The sequence below is a fragment of the Cryptomeria japonica genome, chromosome 4 (genome assembly GCF_030272615.1).
Source record: "Cryptomeria japonica chromosome 4, Sugi_1.0, whole genome shotgun sequence".
Taxonomy (NCBI): Eukaryota; Viridiplantae; Streptophyta; class Pinopsida; order Cupressales; family Cupressaceae; genus Cryptomeria; species Cryptomeria japonica.
In genome coordinates this window covers 422,905,903-422,931,038 of record NC_081408.1, presented here as the reverse complement: position 1 = coordinate 422,931,038, position 25,136 = coordinate 422,905,903, and the positions used below count along the sequence as shown (strand labels likewise).

General features: G+C 39.7%; 1 protein-coding gene across 6 annotated transcripts in view; it reads left to right on the top strand.

The window, feature by feature from the left end:
* LOC131030723 (putative threonine aspartase) overlaps positions 1 to 25,136 on the top strand; it is a 328,757-nt gene that overhangs the window by 163,664 nt on the left and 139,957 nt on the right. For 5 of the 6 annotated variants that reach the window (XM_057961650.2, XM_057961643.2, XM_057961620.2 and 2 more), the window contains exons 7-8: positions 403 to 575; positions 24,317 to 24,480. In XM_057961650.2, the coding sequence (XP_057817633.2) occupies positions 403 to 575; positions 24,317 to 24,480 (337 nt within the window). The remainder of the gene's footprint in view (positions 1 to 402; positions 576 to 24,316; positions 24,481 to 25,136) is intronic. The other variant, XM_057961657.2, reaches the window with a different exon arrangement.

The window sequence follows — 25,136 nt, the reverse complement described above, 5'->3', positions numbered from 1 at the left end:
TAGTTGTTGAAGAGATGTATGATTTCTAATTTTTTGTTGATATTGAAACTTTGAACTCATTTTCTGGTCTATGAAATGTATTCAACTCTATTTTTGATCTATATATGAAGGAAATCGGTAATATGGTTTTTAAATTCAGTAATATGTATTCTTTTGAAGCAAGTTTTTATTTTAAATAATGTATTTTTTAATGTTTGATAAATTCACCAAGTTATTACCGAATTGTTACCCGAGTTTCTGCTAAGTCCCAAGTTTTAAATTTTTTGGATCTGTTAAGTGATTTGTCGAGTCTGAATTTTTAATCTATGCGTACAAGGTGAAATTTTTTTCGAAGTGATACTATAAAGTTTTTTTGTTAAATACCTAATGAAATTTTATTTTCTTATTGTGTTTCATGGGCAGAGTGTGAGAATCTATTACATGAAAATGTTTTTCTGATTGAAAATAGATGCACTGCTAGTGCCTCTAGTGAAATGCATGATGAAGATCGTGTCATGGACACTGTAGGTGCCATTTGTGTAGATGCATTAGGGAACATAGCTGCTGGGGCATCAAGTGGTGGAATAGCGATGAAGGTGAGATTCATTTCCTTGCTTAAATATTATTATTTTATCTTGTCGATTGTTATTAGTTTCTAAAGAGAAATCTTGTTTGATGTTTTATTGCTTTCTTTGAGTACATATTTCAAAAGTGCCTATAGTAACCCAAAAGAGGAATTTGGAACTTGATACGTTCTTAGATGAAAACAAAGCATATAACATTATCAATTCCTTATCTAGATGACATATTCTCCCAATAAAAGTATTTAGTGATTCTATTTTAAACTGGAAAAAACTCATGAATCGGAAACCACCAAGCATCTTGAAAATTGTATCACATAATTAATGCACTGTAGAAGAACCTTTTGTACATAAATGAAAGAGCAGATGGTATTTGCTGATTTTTTTGCACGTAGGGTTGCAGGCTAAGTGTGTTGATCTGGAGTAGTACAGGGATGTTGAACCTTTGAGTAAGTCCCAATGTTTCATCGTCACGAGCATCTTCTAGATGAATTGAGCACCAAGTGGGCTGTTCGTGGTAATGAGAGATAGGTTCTTATGAACCACTTCTCGTTAAAAATGGGTTAGCATAGAATGGCACAAAACTATCCAGCTGAAATCCGAAAATCATATCACCAATTTTAGTTCAAATGTTCACTATCCCAATCAAGCCATAGTTGTTTATGGAACTTATAGACATCATGCAATTTTTTTGGTTTTGACAATTTTGTTTGGAATTACTTTTTTAATTCTACTTCTATTGTTTTTGTGCATATTTATGAAAATTGACTTGGAAGAAATGAAGAAAATATTTTCAGCACCAGCTGTGAAAAATGTGTAATTAGGGAAAAAATGATATTTCAGATCACATTGGATGGCAGTTATCAAGGAACCATATGTTTGTATTGTAGACTAGAGCTATGTATATGGATAAATCTAGTAAAATACAAGATGCCTATTGGGTTTATCCTAGCTGAAAGAAATAAATGTAAAAAGTTAGCTGTTACAACTATTTAATTTTGTAGCATAGTAACTTGAAAACATTAAATGTGTAAATCCTAATCGTAGGGGTCCTGTAATTTGTTGATAATGGATCTCCCCAACTGACTCAAGCCCAATGCTCCATCCTGTTGATGTGTGTTTTATGCACAATCGAACACAGAATAAAATACCAAGGTATCTTATCCTCTCTTGAACAAAGTCTCTCAAATGCTATGGTTCACGATCAAATGAGACAACTCCAAGGTTACAAAATGTCAAGTGTTGACTCGTGGATAAGCTCAATGGTTTGATGTGATATTGCTGGAATCACAAGGGGACTTACGTTGTACATGAATGCTTGAATACTTGGACATTGCTGGAATTTGGGATTAACTCATCTAACAAAGAAAGATCAAAAGGAAAGGGGGTTTAGGAAGACTAATCTAATCCTAAGAATGCAAGAAAGGGTGAATGATTTAGTGGAATCCTACTAGGCAAGGTCTCACTATCAAAACGAACAATTTGACTCAAGCTTAGTTCAATCGTTTAAGGTGTATTTCATGGATGTTCAAATCATTACCATCAAACATTGATACCATTCAAGGCAATGCATAACAATGGATGTATAACAATCGAAGTTAAGTTCGCATAAAACTCCTGTTGACCATGCAAGGCACACTTACAATCAACAAGAGGCTAGTGGTGTGGATTAAATGGATTCCACACAAATGCATTCAAGAAATTTCCTCATTCAATGTAAATACTTGAAAGTAAATTCTAATCTAACTTGGAGGCAATGAGGACCATAAATGCATGCAACATTTGAACAAAATCACATCAATGGAACAATGACTTGTATTCAAATTTGCAACATATAACCGACAATTCTCAAAAATGTCTCCCTTACAAATGAGAGGCAATGGGTTTTATATAGAAGTCTCATTACAATGAATGGCTTAGATTGATTCAATATCGACAACCAAGATCAAAAGATAGTAACCCTAATTAGGGTTTGTTACAACCACCATTACATTGACGAATGAGAAACGAGGGTATGTAAGATAAATAATATTTCATGTAGTGCCATGTGTCACTTATTCCCTCCTTGAATGAACGTTGACTTGGTACCCTTTGATTGAATGAATGGTAACTGGAATGCCACCTTAGCTTGCCTTGTAGACTTAATCAATCTGGCTTGAACATTCTTCATGATATTTGGAATTCCTTCTGATACTTTGCATTTCATCCCTATGTTAAGGAATTCCTTGGACTATTTCCTCCCTATGTTTGGAAAATTTTCCCAATCTTGGAATCTTGAAATATTTCCTTCCTTGGCGCTCTTTGATACTGAAATCCCTTGATGTAGTTCCCGATTTCTTGATGTGAGATCCTTTGTGCTCATGTCTTGAACTTGCTTTCCTTCATTTGTTCATCATCAAGGTGAAGTCTTCTTAAGTTCTTCATGATTGATCTAGTCCTCATCTTCGCCTTCTGGAATCTCTATTCTGAAATCCTCATCCAATCTTTGAAGGGTTGATCTTCCTTATCCACATTATTTGAGTTCCCTCACAATATGCATACCCCTTCATCTCAAGCCTTGATCATCATGCCTTCCTTCCTTGTAGCAAACCTGCAAAACAAACAAGTATCAGATCAAACACCAATGTGATAAACTTTATTTCAACCTTGGTGGGAAATCTATCCACATATGGACGGATCAGTCCTCAAAATATCCGCATTATCCTTGTCCATTCTTTCACTTGGTGGAAATTTGATGCATATCTGGATAATTTTGTTATTGATCTTCATTTGAATTGATTTATCCCTTCATTTGTAATTTTGTCCTCAAGTGGAAATCCAACCCTCATCTGGACTCATTGTCCTTGAAATTTTGTTTGATTTGAACAACATTCGATGGAGTGGAAATTTCAACCTCATAGGGACTTTGTTCCCAACATTTGTTCCAACATGTGATAGGTAATGAATCAACTTAACTTAGGTTCCGATTAGGAAATTGTAACACCAATTCTAGAAAATGTGAAGGTTTGGATTGAAATCTGGAAAATTCTCCTCACGAAAACCTGATTTTCAGACTTTGATTGCAATAAATAAGTCTGAAGAAACCCCTATGAACTCAAAAAATGGCGTATTTGAAGCTCAAAAAAGTATACCGAGGTGTGGAAATATCTCTTCGATGTTTGAAAACACTCAGAAAGTGACTGGTTTTTGATATCAAAGTTGTAATAAAAGTCTGATTTTTTGAGGACTGAGTCTGAATACGCCCTCCAATGTCTGAAAATACTCAGAAAATGGTGTATTGAAGTCTGATTTTTTGATGTTGAAGTCTGAATACACCTTCCAAGTCGACAATGGTTGCCCAAAAGTCTGAAGACAACCTGCAACTAACATGAATCAACATTTTGTAGTTGATGCAGCCATATGAAATGTTTGCTTTTGATGTATTTTACCTCTCCAAGGTCAAAATGGCCAAATTTGGGCGCAAGTAGAGGGCTGGTAATAAAAAATTAAGTCTGAAGACAAGTCTGAAAATTGAGTTTCAGACTTACTTTAACAATGGAAGCTTCACCAAATGTCTCCAAAACTTGCCAAAATGAGTGCACAAGTGAAATCGCCCAAGTGTGGAGGAGCTGGAAATGGAAGTTAGTCTGAGGAGAGCCTGCAACAATGGAGTTTCAGACTTAGAGCAGCAATGGTGAACCTTAGAAAATGCTCCAAAATGACCCTTCAATCAAATCGCCTAAGTGTGGAATGGTTGGTAAGCTAAAAATGAAGTCTGAAAATGGAGTTTCCAGCCAACCGTGAGGTCAAAGTAACCTCCAGCAATGGCGCTCAGCTCTGATCTGAATAAAATGATAGCCCCTTAGCATCAATGGTGTTCAGCAATATCATCTAAAATCGCCCCAAAGTCTGAAATTTGCACCATGGAGTTTCAGACTTATAGCAGCAATGGTGAACCTTAGAAAATGCTCCAAAATGACCCTTCAATCAAATCGCCTAAGTGTGGAATGGTTGTTAAGTTAAAAATGAAGTCTGTAAATGGAGTTTCCAGCCAACCGTGAGGTCAAAGTAACCTCCAGCAATGGTGCTCAGCTCTGATCTGAATAAAATGATAGCCCCTTAGCATCAATGGTGTTCAGCAATATCATCTAAAATCGCCCCAAAGTCTGAAATTTGCACCATCTATCAAAATCGTGGTCTCTCCAATGGTGGCGCCACTTAGCAAAAACTGCCCAAGGTAGAAAAATAACCCTCCAACCTGCTGCAATCTCCCTTCAATGGTAGTGCCCAGGTGAAATTATCTTCCAATCTGCAACTCCAGCTCAAGAATGGTGTCCAGTGGACACTTAGTCAAAATCGCCTAGCTAGGAAACCACTAACTTGCCTTCAATTTGCCACTTAACTGTTACAATCAGCACTTGTAATATTATTTTAATTATGGGTAGGCTCTTTTAAACTAGTTTTCACCTTGTCAACTCACCATACAAGCAATGTGGGATAAAACTTTGCCCTTTTAAACTTGCCTGGGGAAAATCGATTTGCATTTGGGCTCCAAAAAGTCACTTCATTTTTCTCATTAAGTCCAAAAATTCACTCTTGGGGAAAATCGATCCCCTTTTGGATGATTATCCAGATCAAAAATCATCAAAAATCACACTTGGGAAAATTCACCATTCATCAGGACAATCATCCGCACAAAAATCCATCAAACTTGATCATAAACTGAGTTGGGGGAAAATCGACCTTCATCAAGATAAGGAATTTCATCCGCATCAAAATCATTTGCATTCCAGGGGAAAATCACCATCATCAAGATAATTTCCCACACTTTAGTCAAAATTTTAGCCTCCTGGTGGAAAATTGTCCTTCATCAGGAACTTGAATGGGGGAAAAATAGGGTCCACCAGAAATTTGGGGGAAATTCTTCTCCCATCAGGATTTTGAGTGGGGGAAAAACAGGGGTCAGTGGAAACTTGAGGGGAAAAGCACCTCTCATCCGGATTTTTTACCTTTAGACCACTAAAACATGGATTTTCATCCGGAATTTAATGATTTTTCTATCCAAAATCATTTGGACACTTCAAATTTCGTTATTATGCATTGGGACAGCCAAATTTATCAAAATTTGAGCGAGAAAATGGGGATTTCATCGAGATAGAGTGCAATTTTGACTTGAATTACCTCCTAGGAGCAAGGAAATAACCCCTAAAGGACCTCTTAACACTTAGGCACAAAAATATCTCCGACTTAGACTCACTTAGGCATATTTTCGCTCAAATTTGAAACTTGTTGCAACCTCAAACTCGGACAAAATTTGGGATCACACTTAACAATTTTACATTTTAAACACGTTTGATTCTACACCCTCTCATTAGCAAAGGCAAACACTAGGAAATCATTACTAAACGAAGGCAATCTAAGCGAAACGTCTACCCTAAAAGTGAAAAAGTGGGGGTCCCCATTTGCAATGGGGTGATGTGTGAAGACATCACAACGAATCCCCATTCAAAAATTAAGAATATTTTAAGTTTTAGAAATTACCAAAATAGGTTAGTAGGATTCAAAGCACGATGCTAATGGTAACAACAAAAGAAATGGCTGAAGTCCCACCTAATTTAAAAAAAAGAGACTAGTAAAAATGGAAAGGCTGGTTTAATGTCCAGAATCAGGTTTCCTTAGGAAATAGACAATTGTTATAGAATTTTCTGATTATATCAGTTGGAAAATGCAACATTTGAATGCCAACAAGTAACAACCCAATATTACATGTTAGGCAGCAATACTAGCATTCACAAATATTAATATGAAACCCTTATGCACCAAAACTAACCAATTATAGAAGCAGGTTTGAACTTGCCAGATTTAATTATGATGGCAGCAATAAAAATCCATACACCAATATGAAAATCTCAGATTTGACTTGTATTCACTTATGACTGTTGGAAAATTTCCAAATGTTGATAGACTGAGATGACAAATATCCACTCATACCAAATCATGAAAAATACCAGATTAATATTAATTGGCAATATGTGATATTTGCAAACCCTTGTCAACGAAATATACATCTTCAAATAGAAAATACAAACCCTCACAAGCTGATGTGAACCTCAGAGTCATCCAATGATAAACATATGGTAGATGTAGGTTATTTATCGCTGATGTGAGGCTAAGATCTTCAAATGTACATAAAAATCAATTATGTACAGCAAATCAGATCATAACCAGTGCTAATTTAGGATTATAGCTAAGCTATTGAGCAAAGATATCAGTGGAAACTTTCACAAAGTGATATGCAACCAAATCCCAATGATTTTCTTATTGTTTCAAGCAAATGTCAATATGTCTTACTCACAACTATGGTGTTGTACAGATCTGGGGCTGATTGTGAGCCGCAGCTATCACAAAATGACCTTAAAAGGCATGGCGCACAACCTCTAGGTTGGCAATTGAAATATAAATTTGCTTGGTGACTTGAAATGGTATGGCAATGGCTAAAATGAAGGTTGCAATGCTGACGTGTTGATAAGTAGCTGTTATCAACTATGAATCAAGCAAAAACAAGGGACCACACAGAAAACTGTACAATGTCTGAAATACCTTCAAATCAGCATCTATTTGGCTTGTATGACAATGCTAGGAGTGAAAATAAGGGCTAGAAATCTCATAAACAGAAGATCCAATATCTCATATAGCTTCCAAGCAATAACAAACATCTTGAAACCCTAGGCACAATGATTAGTTGGTTGGAAGAAATGATCCACAGCTAAGCACAACCAATTAGGGAGCTGGAAATGATGACAAAATGGCTGGAAATATCAAGGAACAATAGATTCAAAGGTTAAAATATCTCATGAACAACAAATGACAATCCAAACCCTAGGCACCTTGATGATGGTGGCTGGAAAAACATCACAGACAACAAATCCACTTAGGCCGCGGCCCTATAATGATGAAAATCAGCAACAGGTTGATGAACATTCAATGATCCAACATGAGCACCAAAAGATTTGCTTCAATGCCCAACCTTCACCAACAATCTTCACCAATTCAAAATACTTGCGATTCCCTAATAGAATCACCTCCAACGGAAATCAGGAGGTTTTTGTTCTTGAATACAACAATGAACACCAGGAGGGTTTTTGTCCTCAAGATCTCTCACACCATTGGTTTTTCTCTTTGACTGCTTTAAAGTCCAGTTTGGAAGGAAAAGCAAAATGACCAATTCAAATGCATGATTTGCTCTAATAAAATCTCTTTCTTTTATAGTTGTTTTTGGGCCCTATATTTGAATTTACTTTTTTCCTTCCAAGTATTTAAAAAGCATTTTTAAATTACACAACATTTTTTGAATAACATATTAAAATGTGTTAAAAGCAGTTTTTAAACATTACATAGGACTTATACCAATATTTACCATTTGAAAACAAAGTGATTGGGCTCACTTAAAATATTATTATTTCCCTTATTTTCTCTCTTAGCCTATGGAAAATAAAATAGGCAATGTGTTGAAATATGTTTTGATCCAAGACTTAGAGCTGCACTCAAGGAACTCTTAGTAACAATAAACAGTATGCAGTCTTCAATGAAATAAAACTGCTGCATCTTCTAATTAAAAATAGTACGGCTGCTATGGGTTAGCCGAAAATAATAAGAATGATATTAAATCTTCATCAATGAGTGTGGTAGCCTGATCTGTTGAAAAATAGTACATACAATAAACATTATTATATTCAGCAAATTAAATCTTACACAATTTATATATTAAATATTCTAAGCAACAAAGATAAATCTAATATTAAGTAAATCTAAATAATTTTTTATGATAATAATAGTTAACAACACTTAAAGCAATTAAAACCATACTAAATCTTGCACAAATAATTGGTAATAATGATAAATGTTTCATAACAAAAATCAAATATCAGAAATATAGGAATAAATTCAAACTCTTAATAGTGTTGTCATAAATTTGCTTGCAAATCCAAATCATTTTCATTTGAAGCTCAAATATGGCCTTTAAGTAGAATCACTGCAAAGAGTATGAGGGTTTTCATCCCCAAATCCAAGAGGTTTTTCGTCCTCTAGATCGTTCACACAATCCTTGAATGCAAAATTTTGAAATTTGAACATTATGAAGATGAACCAATGATGATGAATAATGAGATTTGAATTCTTTTTTATAAGCATTTTACCTTGGGCACTCGATTCATTTTAATTTTAATTTCGTTTTCTTTTTCTCTCCAAGTATTTTAAAAATATTTTTAAATTACAAGGCCCCCTTTTTAATTCATATTTTAATTTTAAGTGTTAAAGGCACTTTTTAAAGTAAGTGGCCTTTTGAAAATGAAGTAATTAGGCCCGCTTAGAATATTAATATTATTTTGCAAAGGGGACTTGATAGTCCACCCTACCCAAAATTTGTCATCCTCAGGCAATGGGAAACTTAGATGTTCCAATATCACCATGTTAACACTAAGTTAGGTTGTAATGTTTGTTGGTTGAACATTTTGTACACTTGGGGAAATATATAAAATTGTGGCTTCAACCACAGTGTGTGAGTAAAACTCTCCTAATTAAGGGAAGGCCCCCCCTATCTATATCTAATCAAAAACTAAACAGGATGAGACAACAGTCTTTCTTCTTTCTTCAAGAAAGCCAATATCCTTTTCTCTTCACAGAAAAGTGATAGCAAGTTAACTCAGAACAACAATAACAATTTTTTGAAATAAGATAAAAGAAAGGAAATGAAGTTTCCTGAAAGCTCAAAGACTTCGGTCACTTCCTTCGGGACAGGACAGCAATATCAAGCTCAAAGACTTGAATATACGAAGTCCTATCTACCCTTTTCTATGCTAATAATATCAAGAACAAACTATAGTAGCACAAAGTCAGAAATATCTTATTCTCTTTTACACAAAACAATAAGAACTAGTATAAGCTCAAAGACTCGCAACTATTCCTTATCACAAAATCTATTTCTAATTTCTTTCAAGAACAAGTGTAAGCACAAAGTCTTACAACTCTTCCTAAAAGAATGTTTACTCTAATTGATATTAACCTCCAATACTTGCAGCACAGAGACTTCAAATCTAATTCGATTAAGCTCTCTAAGAAACACTTGCAATTAAGATAATATCAGTGTTCCACGGGGACGCGTCCCCCCCCTTTTTGGGCGCGTCCCCCTGTCAGAAACGTCTCGGGGACGGAGGGACGGGGACACGACGTCCCGCTACTGCCACCCAAGCGCCGTTGGGCCGCGGAGATGTCTCCGCGTCTCTGTGTCTCCCAGGGAGACGTGGAGATGTCTCCTGGGAGACGTCTGGGCATCTCTCGAGAGACAGGGAGTCTCCGTGTCTCCGCGTCTCCCAGGGAGACGTGGAGACGTCTCCTGGGAGACGTCTGGGCGTCTCTCGAGAGACGCCCAGACGTCTCTCGAGGGACGAGGAGACGCCCAGGTGTCTCCCGAGTCTCCCCGTCTCTCGAGAGACTCCCAGACGTCTCTCGAGGGACGGGGAGACGCCCAGACGTCTCCTGCGTTCCCACTTCAAAGCTAACCAAAAGAGCAGTTTTTAAAAAACATGTGACTTTTGGGGGTGTTAAGGGGTAACCCTAATTGGACGTGGGCCAATAGAAAAATAACAATTGAGGCCTTAAAAAAATAATAAAAGTATTTTTGGCCTCGTGGGGCGTTGCCCCTCGACCCCACCCTGTATCGTGACAAGGAACGCGCAAGGGGTGATACCCCTTGACCCCAACTTGGGGGCGCTGCCCCCAAACCCCCGTTGAAAAATATAGGGGGAAACTGTGCTGATAGAAGTAGGGAAAATTTAACCTCCAAGTCTGATTAGGCTCCATATAACAACACAATTAGCATTGAAGAAATCTTGGTATTTAGATTTAGTATTTCAAATTTCCTATAGTTTCATTTGAAATGTAATTCTTATACTGTAATACTGTCATACATCTTTTCAAAACTAGTTTTTCAAGTACTATATGTATATGTATAACTATATTAGCACCACCACCCTGCCACCCCCCCGCCGCCGTCCCTCCGTCGTCCCCAAACTTAGGCCCTTGGTCCCCCTGTCTCGGAAACGCGTCCCCGCATCCCCCTGTCCCCAACGCCCATGGAACACTGGATAATATGGAACACAAACTCAAGAATGTAGCACAAAGACTCAAAACTTGAGCAATCTTCTTCTATCCCGCTCAATTCTTCAATTTACACATAAAAGTTTAAAAACTTCTTTGCTGCAAATTTGGCAGAGTTTTTGCTTGCTTTCTAAAAGATAAAAATTACAATAGGCCCTCTCAAATATTTATAGGAGAGGAGTCTTGAGAAAAAGGTGAGAGGATCCTAACTAAATTGAGAAATTCTCTCAACCACCAAGACTTATTCAATAACTAACTATGACTTATTCAAAAGCTAACTATGACTTATTCAAAGTCACAAGTCCTATTCTAAATTGACTTGTAACTTGTCTACTTGTAATTACAAAAGTGCAAGTAATGACTTAACTTGCAATTTACAAAATGTTTTTAGAAGTAAACATGTCAAAAGAGAAACTACAACTAAGAGATTACAATTCTGAAAAATGCAACTAAGTGCTGAAAAACACTTAGGTTGTAGCATGTGAAGACATGGATCCTTTGAACTTCTAGATGATCATTTGTAGCTCATCAAGATTCGGTTCATGGGTATTCTTTGCCATGATCATGGTTTTCACAATAACATCACTGCAACGAAGGATTGTGGCATTATTCTTCTCAAAGGAAGACTGAATTTCCTGCAAGAAGACTTGATAGGCAACCAAAGCTTGAATAGATGCAACTGAAAATGGTTCATTCCTCCACTCATGATGAATCTTCAATTGTCGATCTGAGAGAACGCTTTCTTCTGATAATAATTTCCTATTGTGATCCATGATATTGCAAGAAGCTTTTTCACAACGAGAAACAATATCCTGAAATACTTCCAATTGCAGTCTCATAGAATCATGAATGTTGTCAACAAGTGACTTGAGAACTAGGGCTTTGTTCTCCAAGAGCTCTTGGTATTCTAGATAGACAACCCTCGAAGGAATAACTTGATGTTCTAGAAGAACATTCAACTTTTGTTGAGGAATCTTGAGCCATGTTGTCAAGCTATCTTCCATCTTTTCCAAGTTTTGTTTGAAAGCGTCAGAAACTTGGTTCAATTGTTTCTCAATGGTCTTCAATTTGAGCATCATTTGAAAAACCTCCTTCAAGACCTGTGCACATAAATCATGAAGCTGATCCACCCAAGATTCCAATGCTTGTACCTTTTGAGCAGCTCTCTCAACTCCTTGAATTGATTCTTGTGGACCGGAAGAACTTGAAGGATTGCTCCCTTCACTAGCGGATTTTGTAATCCTTTGAACAGCTATAACAAGTTGCCTATTCTCTTCTTCCAGCTTGTCTTTCTTTGCTAGAAGCTCGTCATATCATTGTATTAGTGAAGCTACGAACTACTGGGCATCATGCTTGACCACTTCATGCATTTGCTTACCCAATTCTACCCTTGTGACCCTGTAATCAGCAGCTTGCATTTCCTCATGTGTCTTGTCTACAAGAGGCTCGACAATTTCAGCCACCTTCATCTTGTTACTGTCAACTGTTACCCTTGAGATCGTCTTGGCTCTTTTAGGAACCTTGGGTCTTGATTGCCTAAGCTGCTGATAATCAAAGACATCAAGAGAAATTTCCTGCTTCTTTCTCTTGGAGTGAAAGAACTAAGCCATGGAGGTAAAGCCATTAGTTCTCCTTCAGTAACAGCTGAAAGTAGAGGAGAAGCAGTTTCTATTTGAACAACCGTGGTCATCTTGGGGGAAGTATCTGTCTGGATAGCAACCATGACTTGCTTAGTAACCAAAGGGCATGAAGATTGTTTCATAAACTCCTCAAAGCTGGAAGTAGAGGTATCAATCTCTGACAAATGAATACATGCGGGAGTATCCTCGAAGATTTCTAGCAAACTCTCTTGTTGATGATCAAGAGGTGGCTCAACTGCTGAAATGGGAATGACATTCTGAGGAGACTCATCTACTATTGTACGAACATCATGAATAATGAAAGAAGTATCCACATCTGTGTCAGGAGGAGATAAAGGTAGCTCCATGGGGATTGAGAAAGGAACCTCATGAGGTGACGCCGAAGTTAGTGACTTAGGAGCATCATCTGAATGTTGCTCTTCTTCTGGATCTTCAGGATCAATCACATGAATGTGAAGCTGAGATTTCTCCTTTCCATGAACTGTTGCGTCTTCAAGAGGATGTACCATTGCCTGACTAACTCGCAACTTGATTCTTGTGCCCGAAGATGATGCACCTTCCTTGTTATCTATCTGGATTTCAGATTTGTATCTGAGGGGTTCCGTAGAATTATCTTCTCTTCCAACCTTGATCTTGATGAGTCTAACACCATTACCTTTGAGCCAAGTGTAGGTGTTAGCTAGGTAGGCTGAAATCTCTCAAGAATATAAGTGCATTCTTTATGTGACCTCTGAATTAAAGGAAGTGGGGCGTCATCAACTCTTCATGAAACATATTTTGGATCAAGCACATTCCCATCATCAATCATTCCTTGCGGAATGTCCATCAGGTTCAAATCAATAATCTGCTCAAGGGTGAGCCTGCAATAATCCATCTTATGAACCTCCTTTTCTGTACGAAGATCCACCCATATATCCTCTATGCGATGCACATGTATGAAGGACTTTTTAATTCTCTCCTTCATACCTTGGTAGTCAAAATCAACTTTTGACTTAAACCTTTTGAGTTTTATCTCCTGCATTTCGGTCTCCATAGCTTTGGCTTTGGTGGATGTAACAAGGGAATACCGACCAATCTTCAATGGGTTAGTTGTAGAAATCCCCATCCCAATCCCCATCCCAACCTTATGCTTGATTGATTGATGTGCATGAACTGGCATGATCTGTCTTCCCAACTCCATAAGAATAATCTTATTAGCTGAGTATATAGAAAGCATGTATGGCTGCCCGCTGTAACATCCAACTCTCATATAAGTGAAAGTCGGGAATTGAAGGAACAAGCAACCATATTCATTCACTCTTTCCCATGCCTCATCTGATACTCTTCTATTCTTTAGAGTCTTGTCAAACTGACACATGAAATAACCAAAGAAAGCATCCTGAACCCTTCTGAAATGGAATTTGTTGGGTCTCAAAGGCAGCTGATCATAGTACTCTCACACAGGTATAAGCGAGCGATCACCCTTGGTAGAAAGACCAGGGAAATGTCTAAGTGATGCTGCTAAATACACCAAGTATGAGTTCATATAGAATGTGATGGTAGTAGGTACTGCTGCAAGTTGTTCACACAAAGCGTCACTGATAATTTCTCCCCATGAGATGTGATGAGACTGCCTTATGAACATGATAAACTGATATATCCAGGGCTCAAAAACATTAGAATGCTCTAGTCCCAACATCTTGCTGAGAAGAGTAACGATGTCTCCAATTTCCCACTTGAAATCACAATGGTACAACTTAGCCCACTGTGTGAAAGCGGCACGTGGCTCATGGATCCACTTGTTAATGTGACGTTTGCAATCTTTTTCCCTCTTGACATAATAATCAGCTGCACTATCTTTGGAAATCTCCATATACATAGGTGTTGATGGTATTCTGAAAACTTTGTCAATAGTATCCGCATAAAGACGGATTATTGCCTCCCCATCATCATTTCTGATAGTTCTTGTCTCTTTATCAAAATGGTGAGCACAAGCAAGAACAAACTCAGGTTCTAGGGCAGCCACCGGAAAAGAAGCATGGTGAATGTGGCTGTCCAACAGTCGCTGCATGGAGACTCCTTCAAATCCCCAATTAGCTGACCCATGATTGTGTCTTCTTCAACTTTGTGGTCCTTATGAATACCAATGGCTTCATCCCTCATAGGCTTCCCATATGACTGAATTTTGTTTTCCTTTCCAAGATCATTTATAGGCTGAAACAAATTTTCTTTCCTTTCTTCCACATAATCCTCAACCCTAGATGCATCCACCATATTATTTTGCTTAAATAGAAAATCATCAAAGGAACTCATACCTTCGTGTGGCTGATCAATCACAGTTGTTTTTGAAGATTCCAAGACAGCATACTCATCAACCTTCTTGTTATCATGAAGACTCGTGTAATTCACACCCATGGATGCATGATTTGATTCTCCTTCGTCCATACCATCCTTATGTTCACTAATAGTTACTTCAAGTGCTCCACCCTTCTCTATCTTGTCCACTGTTAAGAATGGCTTCAATTTTTTGCTCACATTGTTTGACAACATTGTTAACCAAATCATGAGCATTAGAAGAAGTAACATGTGCTTGTTTCAAAACAGCCAATAGGGAAGATAGGAAGAGTTGAGAATTATCATCACTCTCCTCAATAATCAAAGATATAATGGACTGCATAGAAGATAAAACATTTCGCATTTGATTTTTTTTAATAGCAATCAAAAACTGATGGAACATATCAAGAATTAAGTCTTCACAACCAAGATCCAACATAAGCACACAAGCTTTGATTTTTGCAACTGATTCTAAAATTTTGACTTTCTTACCAAAGGATGGATTATGGATGTCACCCAATCCTTGAAAACTTTCTACGATCAATTGGAATACCTCCTTCATAACTTCCTTGCTATAAGGATCATGTGGAGTTGTCCTCATAACATTAACAATACATAGAGTAATTGCAAGTCTTGCCTCTCTATCAGAATGTCTCAACAACACTGGCTTAACCAAAGGAATCACAGCAAGAATCATGATCACTTGTTTTCCTGATCTAGTATTTCTATCATGGATAAGCAATTCTCTATTGCTTCCAAACTGCAAAGTAATCCATACTTTGATTGAGGCAAACATGCAAATTTCCTTTCTACATTGTAGAGCTTGTCTTCAAGAATTTGTTCCTTTTCCTTGGCGATAAATTTAGGTAGCTGCCAAGACATATTTGTGATTGAAACCCAAAGTGTTTTTGCAACCAAAAAGAATCTTCCCCAACAGGTTGGCAAGATCACCAGCTTTGATACCATTGAAAGATCCCCAACCCAGGCTGCTCTGATTTTTCTGAATTTGCCAACTTGCTGATTGAAGGATCTTAAGAGTGTTTTGACAATTTTTGATGAGTTTGATTCTCAGAAGGTATATAAGGGTTTTTGCTTGCTTCTTTGCCAATGAACAAATGATTTTGAATGCAAAATATATTGAAATAATAGACTGATAAATTATTTCAGAACTCTGATCTTCATAACAGAAAACACTAATACCAATTCGAATAATTTATTGCAACCAAAATAGTGGCAACCCTCATACCTCTTGATAACCATTAGCAATTGCTCACCCTCCAGCGGAAATATTTATTAAGCATATTTTTAATAAAAAATACCTTTGCCTGTTTTCCTACAAATTTGAAGGCGGATTTTGACAAATTTCATACATTTTTTATAAGTTCGCTGAATTTCAAACTCGATGACAAAAGTTTGGCGAACCCTGTGACAGGTTATAAGTTGATGTTCTATTCCGATCTAAACATATTTGACAACTTAAGGTTTTGTAATTGCTGATTATTTTGTTTTGAGGATTCAATATATGTTTTCCAACCATATAAACATTTAGATGTGATGTATTGGAGCAGAAACTATTCATAATGAAGCACAATTGCAAGTCATAGTGTTTCATATTGGCTGTTCATTATATATCAGTCATAAATCAGCTAATATATTGGTGGTAATTTGACATCTACAAGTTGGATCTACTATATTTGATACATTTGAGGTTCTATATCAGCCATTAAGGGTTTCGAAAGAAAAGTTTTTCAGCTACTTGTTTCCATTTTTAGTTTTCCTTTTGTTTCAGGAATTAAAAAAAGAAAAAAATTTCAAAAATATCTAAAAAGGGGACATTATAGAATTTACATTTGCATCCTTAGAATTTCACAAATATAATTGTACAAAACCAGTTAATGAAATCCAACTTAGATTATTAGTACATTTTAACTTTTCTTAAGAAACAATCAATTTATCTATAGTAATTCTAATATAAAACAAAAACCTGTTTAGGACTATATTGATATGAAATAGATAGAAATGAGTTGGTTAAACAGTTTACTTGACACAAAAGTATATACAATGATAAGTTTCCAGTGCTCATCAAATTCATTCAAAAGTGTGTTTACCTCACTGGGTAAACAGGAAGAATACAGAAACTGAACAGCAATGCACAATGCAAATACAAAAGAAGTACCAGAATAAGCTTTCCATTAATGTCAAAAGATGTTCATATTATAATCTGTCGTCCACATTACATGTCCTCCAACACCCGGAGGTGGTACAATATATGACAGCCGAAGGGGTGCGACACAACCGTCGCGACTCCAACTACCTACCCGTCGGCTAACTAACTGACCGCCGTAACTCATTATTACCGACGACAACATAAACATAATATACCAACATAACATAATGATTATTCCCGTCAACATCATCCCCCCCAAGAAAAGAAGTCGACTCCGACGACTTAATACAAAATAGAGATGAACGGCAGGAACTACTGACGCCAGTCGGGCCCGGATCTTATACACTTGCTGCGTCCTCGCCTGAAAACCCTTTTCTGCTACCATTCGATGCTCAAGTGTAGATTTCACCAATATTGCTTCCTTTGCCATCACAGTCCGCCTGTGCCTAACCCAAACTTGTCTACAAAACCCGTTTTTCAGTCTCAGCTTCCACCAACTGCTACTCAATTGATATTGTCTCCCCAGCCAATTTGTCCTCGATAGCCAGCCGTGCTGCTCTCTCGGCATCCAACTCCTGGGTACGCTGAACTAAGTCTCATGCGACTATTGCCTCCAACCTGGTGGTCAGCTCCTCCCGAGCCCTCTGTGCATCCACCAAGGCAACCTCACGTCCAACCAAGACATACTCCGAGTTCCTCAAAGCGTACCAGTCATGCCTGGAAGTGGCCACAATCCACTGGCACAGATACTAGGAGACACCTGAAATCCTCCATCACACTCCCTAAAGGCTAAAAACTGAACTGAATAACTCCCTGGTGTCATACAACTGTGCGGACCTGCAATGCCTTCCCTCAAACTCTGTTTGTTCGCAACCTCCAAATCCATCTCCCTCTACGGCTTATTTCTTCCCCGCCAATGCTTAGCTGCAGGCTTCTTTCTCACAAGACGGACAACCACAACACTTCCCGTGGTCTTCTGTAGCTCAAAATAAACTGGGGGTCTGGGGGCAACGCCCCCAGCGGGGTCGAGGGGCAGCGCCCCAGCGGGGTCGAGGGGCAGCGCCCCTCGCGGGGTCCTGGGGCAGCTTGGTCTACCTGTGGCGATCGTTTTGCCCTTACGTGGCTGTGTGGAATTGTGCGAAATCCCGCTCTCTCTAAGCGGTGGATCAATCAATAAGAACCCTCGACCCCATCCATCCGCTTCACTCCCTGCGGTAGCTCGTGGGCTGTGTGTATTGATCCGGCCGTGCGGTGCGTCCCTTTCCCTGGCTGCGCGGTGATGTGCCTTCGGCCGTGTTCGGTGTCTTCTTCCTCCGCGGGGTTTTATTGCCAAGGTCGGCTGTGCGGTGTGGTCGCTTCTTCCTTTCCTCAGCGGTGTGCGGCGTTTTATATCCTTGCGCGGCCTTCGGTGGCTCCCACCGCACCGTGTGACCACCGCACGATGGTTCCACCGTCGATGGTTTCACCGCACGGTGGTGTCACCGTCGGTGATTCCACCGCACGGTGGTGTCACCTTGTCACCTTGGCCCCACCGTACGGTGGCCATTTTCCCCTTCTTTTTTTTTCTTTTTATTTTTTGACCGTACGGTCGGTATCGTACGACCGTGCGATTTTTTTATTTTTTTATTTTTAAGTTGTCTAGAGAGTCTTCGGCTCGGGTCCCCTGTCTTTGGGATCGCCCTACATCCTTCTCGGTTTTTGTCGCCCAAAAGTCTCCTGCTTTTGTCCCGTGCCTCTCGAGTTGCTTGCGCGGCCTCTTAGGTCCCCTTCCATCCTCTCGGGTCCCCCTTCGGGCTCTCGGGTGTCCGTCCGGCCTCTCGGGTTCTCTCGGGTCCCCTGCGCGCTTCGCGTGGTAGGGTTTCAATTTGGGCCCGTTGGTGGCAAGTCTATTTTCAATGGCCATCGGAAGACCTGGAACCACAAATTCTATAGGGACCACGACCTCCTTCCCGTACATAAGAAGAAGAAGGATAATAAAGATTTTGAAGACTGCGGTCTTCCATATAGGGTTCCAATCGTTGCCGACACTCTTCGGATTATTTATGCCGCTAGGGTTTGGGGCGTCTCCCTTCCAATATTCTCTGTATTCCGGCAGGTACACCTCTGTTGGTTGCTCTGGTTCCTCTAGTTCGAGCCTGTAGCTTTGGAACATTTCGTAATCCTCCATTTGCCAGTGGAAGAGCCCGTTAGTCGAGCATACCTCATCTTCAGAACATCCCTCCAATTCTAGCACCCCTTCACTGTTCGGCTCCATCGCGTTCTTGCCCTTACTTTCATCGGGACCCCCTTCCCCTTTATTAGAGTCCTCCGAGTCGGAAGAGGCGAGCTCTTCGCCGACATTTTGGGTGTGTAGGTCAATGGTATATTTTCGCCCTCCCTTCTCCATGGAAAGTGTATTTTTTTTCCAGTTGTGGTTTACCCTTGCGTTGATCAACCGCACTCTCCCCAGGATGGCGTCATAGCCTTTCTTCTTCGAGGGAATAACCACGAAATCTAACAAGAATGGTTGCGTACCAATTGTCACTTGCTGGGCCATCAACAGGCCGAGTGGCTTAATGCCGTGTTGGTCCGCTCCCACCAGGGTGAATGTGGGTGGCCACAGGGTGGGCTTCCCCAGCCGCTTCCATGTTTCTTCTGGTAGTACATTCACCCCAGATCCTCCGTCCACAATGGTGTCCTTCAAAATGGTCCCACGGATACGCATTTCTACCACAGCTGGGTGTCTACCACTGCTCACGGCTAGTAACATCGGGTCAGTCGAAGGGCTGACGGAAACCTCCACCTGTGGTGTACTCTTCGTAGCGGTGGCGGGAACCCCTACCTGTGGTGCACTCGACGATGCGGTGCTTTGCACATTGGTGAGGATGGCAGTCCTCAATTGTGGCATAGAGTCTAGAAGGTCTTTTACCTTTATCGGCACCTCTATCTGCAAGATTTGCTCAATGATGTTATTTTCCGCTTCCGTACGGAATGATGTACTCGCCACCTCGTTGTCCTGTCGTTCGGTCGTCATCTCACGTTCAATATTGGCCTTTGCCTCCCGTAATCGCTCCTTCTCCGTACGGGGGTCGGGATAAGTGGCTTTTTTCATCTGGGCGCGGGTGGTCGCCAGTACTTCTTTCTCACCAGTCTTCTCAGCCTTCTCAATGTTGAGGAGATTAACCCCTGCCTGCGGGCAATTTGCGTCCTCATGGTCGCCTGGCCCACACCAACGATAGAGGTGCTGAGGGGTGGCTTCCTTCGTGCAATCACGGGCGAAGTGCCCCCACTGATTATAGGCCCTACATTGGATAATTGGTCGGCCCTTGGCGTCATACTGGATACGGCTTCTGTTATTGTTATTGTTGCCTCTTCCTCGCCTGTTGTTTCGGTAGCCGCCAGACGAGGCGTTGTTGCTCGCAGGCTGGGACGTGCCGGCTGACGCAGATGGTTCTGTAAAGAGAACCTGTTGGTTACAGGTCCTCATATTGTACGGACACTCCTTTTTAAGGTGTCCGGCAATCTGGCAAATATCGCAAAATGGTTTTTTCGGACAAGACCCCTTGGTGTGTCCGTCGGTACGGCAGTCCGTGCACCATAAATCCCCTTCGTCGCCTTTGCTTGTGCTTCCTTTGGTTGCCTTTATCTCTCTCATCATTTGCTCCATATCTTTCTGGAGAGCCCGTACCTTCCGATTAGAGTCGTCATCACTGCTATCACTTTTGTCAGAAGAGGAATCATCCTCCGACGAGGATTTATTTTTCTTCTTGGACGTCTTCTGTTCACTTTCTAAATCCATTGCCCTGTTATAGGCGTCGGAGTATGAAGGAGGTACTATCTTCATTTTTCGTCTAAGGGATTTCTTTAGACCTTCCACGAACCACCGTTTTTTCAGTCCGTCTGCCGGTTGGTTCTCCATCTTTCCTAGCAGCTCTTTGAGCCGCCGGCTGTAGGTTCGAACAGTCTCGTCCTTTCTCTGTTTCGTGCCGTAGATTTCGACTATGATCTCATTATCGTCTCTTAGGAGACGAAACTCTGCTTGAAATTCCTTCTTCAAGTCTGCCCATGTGCTAATTTTAGCCTTATCCATATCCGAAAACCAGTCGATGGCTACGCCCCTCAGGGTTGCGGGAAACTGTGTTACCCACTCGTCCTCATCGGTAACACCATTCGCTCCCCAAATTGTTTCACAAGTGCGACAGTGGCGGACAGGGTCTTCTTTCCCATCCCCATGGAACTTTGGAAGTTTTTGTTTTTGTGCCATACCTTGCCTTTTTACTACTGGTGGCTGTTGTCCTACTTCGGATGGGTCAGATCCTATAAGGGGTGCTTGATCGCCGTGCCCCGGTGTCCCTCCGACACTCCTGGCAGCCCCGGTGTCTTCTCCCTCTTCTGCCTCCTCCCCACTCCTTGGAGTTTTCCTAGCCTCTGGTGTGTGTGGCAAGTCCCTCAAATCCCTCAACTGAGTTTTGGTACACCCTATCCTACGGCGGGTTTCCGCAAGTAACTCCTCCCGACTCCGTGGGTGGCCGCTGGCCTCACCGTCCCCTTCGGAGCATTCCTCCTCTCTTCGCTTATACCTCTGTCGCCTTTCCGCTTGCTGTTCAAGGATCAAGGCACGTTGGGCTACTGCACGTTCATCTATATATTGTTGCTTATTTTTGTCTTTATTCAGTGTATTGGGCATTAATTCCCAACAGCTTTCTATATACTTAATGACATAAAAAGTAGAACACTTTTATTCATTCATAATGTGGAAGACAAGTTTATGCCAACAATATGACATAATTATTACAATAAGTGTTCTTTATTCCGTCCCGTATGGCTCACGGTTCAAATGCCCCTGACCTGGCGCCATCTCGTTCTGCTTCCCGTTCCTCGTACTGTTGCAAAATTTCTTGGCGTCGCTCCTCCCGGGCAATTTCCTCCACGCGAGCTTGTTGTGCCAATGATGCTTGTGCTAGCAATCGGGGGAGATGGTTCATCAACCGATTTACCTCCGGACTCACTTCCAACGCTGTCCACACGGCACTTAGTGGGACTTCCGCCTCCGCCGCCTCTCGTCGCACGTAGGTCTGAATGGCTACTTGGAGTAGAATTGAAAATTCTCTCGTCGCAGTGTCTTCTCCTACGTAAAGTTCTGTTTGGGCATCGTCGATCTCCGGGTTCACCTCACCAACGGGTAGGCCCATTGTGTCTGTGCGCCATCCGTGTCTTCCGTTCCGAGTTCGTCTAGGCAACGGCGCCAAATGTTTACCTCACTGGGTAAACAGGAAGAATACAGAAATTGAACAGCAATGCACAATGCAAATACAAAAGAAGTACCAGAATAAGCTTTCCATTAATGTCAAAAGATGTTCATATTATAATCTGTCGTCCACATTACATGTCCTCCAACACCCGGAGGTGGTACAATATATGACAGCCGAAGGGGTGCGACACAACCGTCGCGACTCCAACTACCTACCCGTCGGCTAACTAACTGACCGCCGTAACTCATTATTACCGACGACAACATAAACATAATATACCAACATAACATAATGATTATTCCCGTCAACATCATTGTAACAAAAGTATATACAATGATAAGTTTCTAGTGCTCATCAAATTCATTCAAAAGTGCACTCATCATTTATATATCAACTTAGAATTTGCTCAAGTACTCCAAAATGTTTATATTCAAGAATTTTTGTGATAACTCATAGTATAAATACTTAATTTCAACTCATAAGTTTGAGCTATTCTCAAGAAAAAACAGAGTATCACTTTATCAAAATCATATTAAATTTTTATACAAAACTGGTTTCTTTGTATAGGCAAAAGTTGAATCTTTCTTTTAGATTTCGCTTCCTCATATTCTATCTCAAGTCATTGAGTTTCTGTAGTGTTGGGTGCAAATTTTGCCATTACATGACTTAAGAACAGATTAGAAATTATCCACTAGTTTAGGTTACTTGTGTATCCTTGTTCTCATGTTTCATTCCTGGTTAAGTTAGCTAGGCTGGCTTAATAATTTGGGCATAGAACTTTAATGACTAGATGACCCCATGGGTTATAGGTCAGCAAGACACCTAAGTAGTGTCTGATTTTATATAGATTGATCAAACAGTAAGTCATACATGACCAGAAATATTGATGGTGTAAATTCATTGGCTTTTTTTCCTTTAAAATCTCCAAGTTCATATCATAAGCTTCAACAAATTGTTGTAGAATTATAAGATGGCATCTTAGATTCACTTACTAGGTCTACAAAATATTATTCTGTTACAATGTTCATTGAGATGGTGCATAGCTAATCTCTGTTATCAAGGTTCTCGCTTTGCAGTAAATTTGTACTAGGGATTTCTATTTTGTATGCATTTAATCCTTGTCACTTTGTACAATTTTGTTTTTATTTTTGAACAGTTTGAATATAAACCGAAGTGTGATTAAATATATGTCTCTACATGCTTTTATTCTCAAATCTACAAAAACGACAATTTAGTGTATTTCACATCAACCCACTCATGGTGTAGACACATGTTGAAATGAATTCAGTTCCGAATAATTGCAACTGCTTGCCAAGAAACACTGTAATTTATTGTGCTGCAAAGTTTCTATAAGTAATAAGGTTCTTGTTTTTTTAATTTTTATACATAACGTCCAATTGCAGTGGTGTAGCTTTCATGCCACCACATAATGTTTGAATTGTCCTTTTGTTTGTCATTGGTTTTGGACAGGTTGTAATGATCTCTTTTGTTAGTAAGTTCAAACTCTCTAGGAGGTTGGTGCCTCTGTTATGTGAGTTGGTGTTCATCATATGTAAGCTGGTTGGTGCCCATTTAGTTTTGAAAAGAATCATTTGAACCATGGTTTTTTACCCGAAAGGGTTTTCGACCTGAAAAATTATGTGTTCTTGCTGTGTGTTATGTTTTTATCTCCGTATCTCTGTGTTCAATAATCTCTGAGTTTTCAGTAAATATTGATAAATCTATAACACTGATTCAACCCCCCCTCCCCCCCCCCTTCTCAGTGTTACCTGTGTGACTCTCATTAAGAGAAAGACATCATTGCCACACAGACCATCATCTCTACAGAAAGTTAAATGCCCTCGATACCAAAATACAATCGTGGTCTTTGAAAAAATAGACCCCAAAATCGTGAGAAACTGAAATTTAAAAATATTCTGACATAGAATATACCGCCAAATCTGAGTTGGAAGCTAACAACAGTGACATGACAAAAGTTTGAGTTGGATTAACTATGCTGAAGCAGACACACAGGCAGGTTAACCAGGTACATAGGCAAATCAAGCTGACAGACAAGTAGGTGAAGAAGACATAAACCATGCTGAAACAACAACCAACTAGCTCAATATACTTTGACATCAATGACGAAATTTACAACAATAAAAATATTTAGTAAAAATGTTGCATGCTTATAACATTGTGAAGAGGTGTTACATGTAGAATGTATCTTTTGTATTGTGTGGTAAAGATAATTTATATTTGTTTAACATTGTTTGATAATATTTTTTGCAGATTAAGGGTCGTGTTGGATTAGCAGCTATGCATGGCTCTGGGTGTTGGGCTTCTTGTAAAAACTCCCACGGCACAATTTGCAGAGTTGGTTGTTGCACAACTGGGACAGGAGAAAATTTAATGAAAGGATTTTGTGCACGTGAATGTTGCTTATCTGCCTCAGAGTATGTGTCTAATCTTCTGAATTCTTTAATTTCTAATTGCTTGAGATTAAACTTGTCAGTTTTCTCCTTAGTAACATTTTATTGCTAATTAGTGAAAACTGTCTAGATCAAGTAGTTTACATTGGCATTAATTATGTTTTTGATAAGTTAAGCGTGGTTTTGAATGGGCCCCGGCTCTTTGACATTAAGAAAGATATGACATGAAGCACAGCAGGTCAAAAAGAAACATCCAGCATGACAACAACACAACTACAAAAGCCCAACTGCAAACAGTATAACAGAGCAACTTGGAACAGAACAACACAAGAAACAACCTTACAATTATAACAGAACCCCCACCAAATCATGGGGGTTTAAAGAAGTGATTTATGGATTTTTGGTTGACCTTAGTGTCTGGGTCATTCTCCCCTAAATTGTGTTTCTTGAATCGAGGAGGAACCAGAGAAATATGTTCCACCCTATTGTTCACCATCTACTCTTCCAAGATAGAGGGAGAAGGCTGATCCTTCTCTCCCAAGCACCTTTTTTTGTGGCTATTAGACTCTAACAAACCACCTAACAAATCCTCTGTAATGTCCCCTATCCCAAGCTAAGTTAATAAAAGGTAATATTAAAATTAATTATTATGCCGAAAGTATTCCCTAACTGAATTGTGC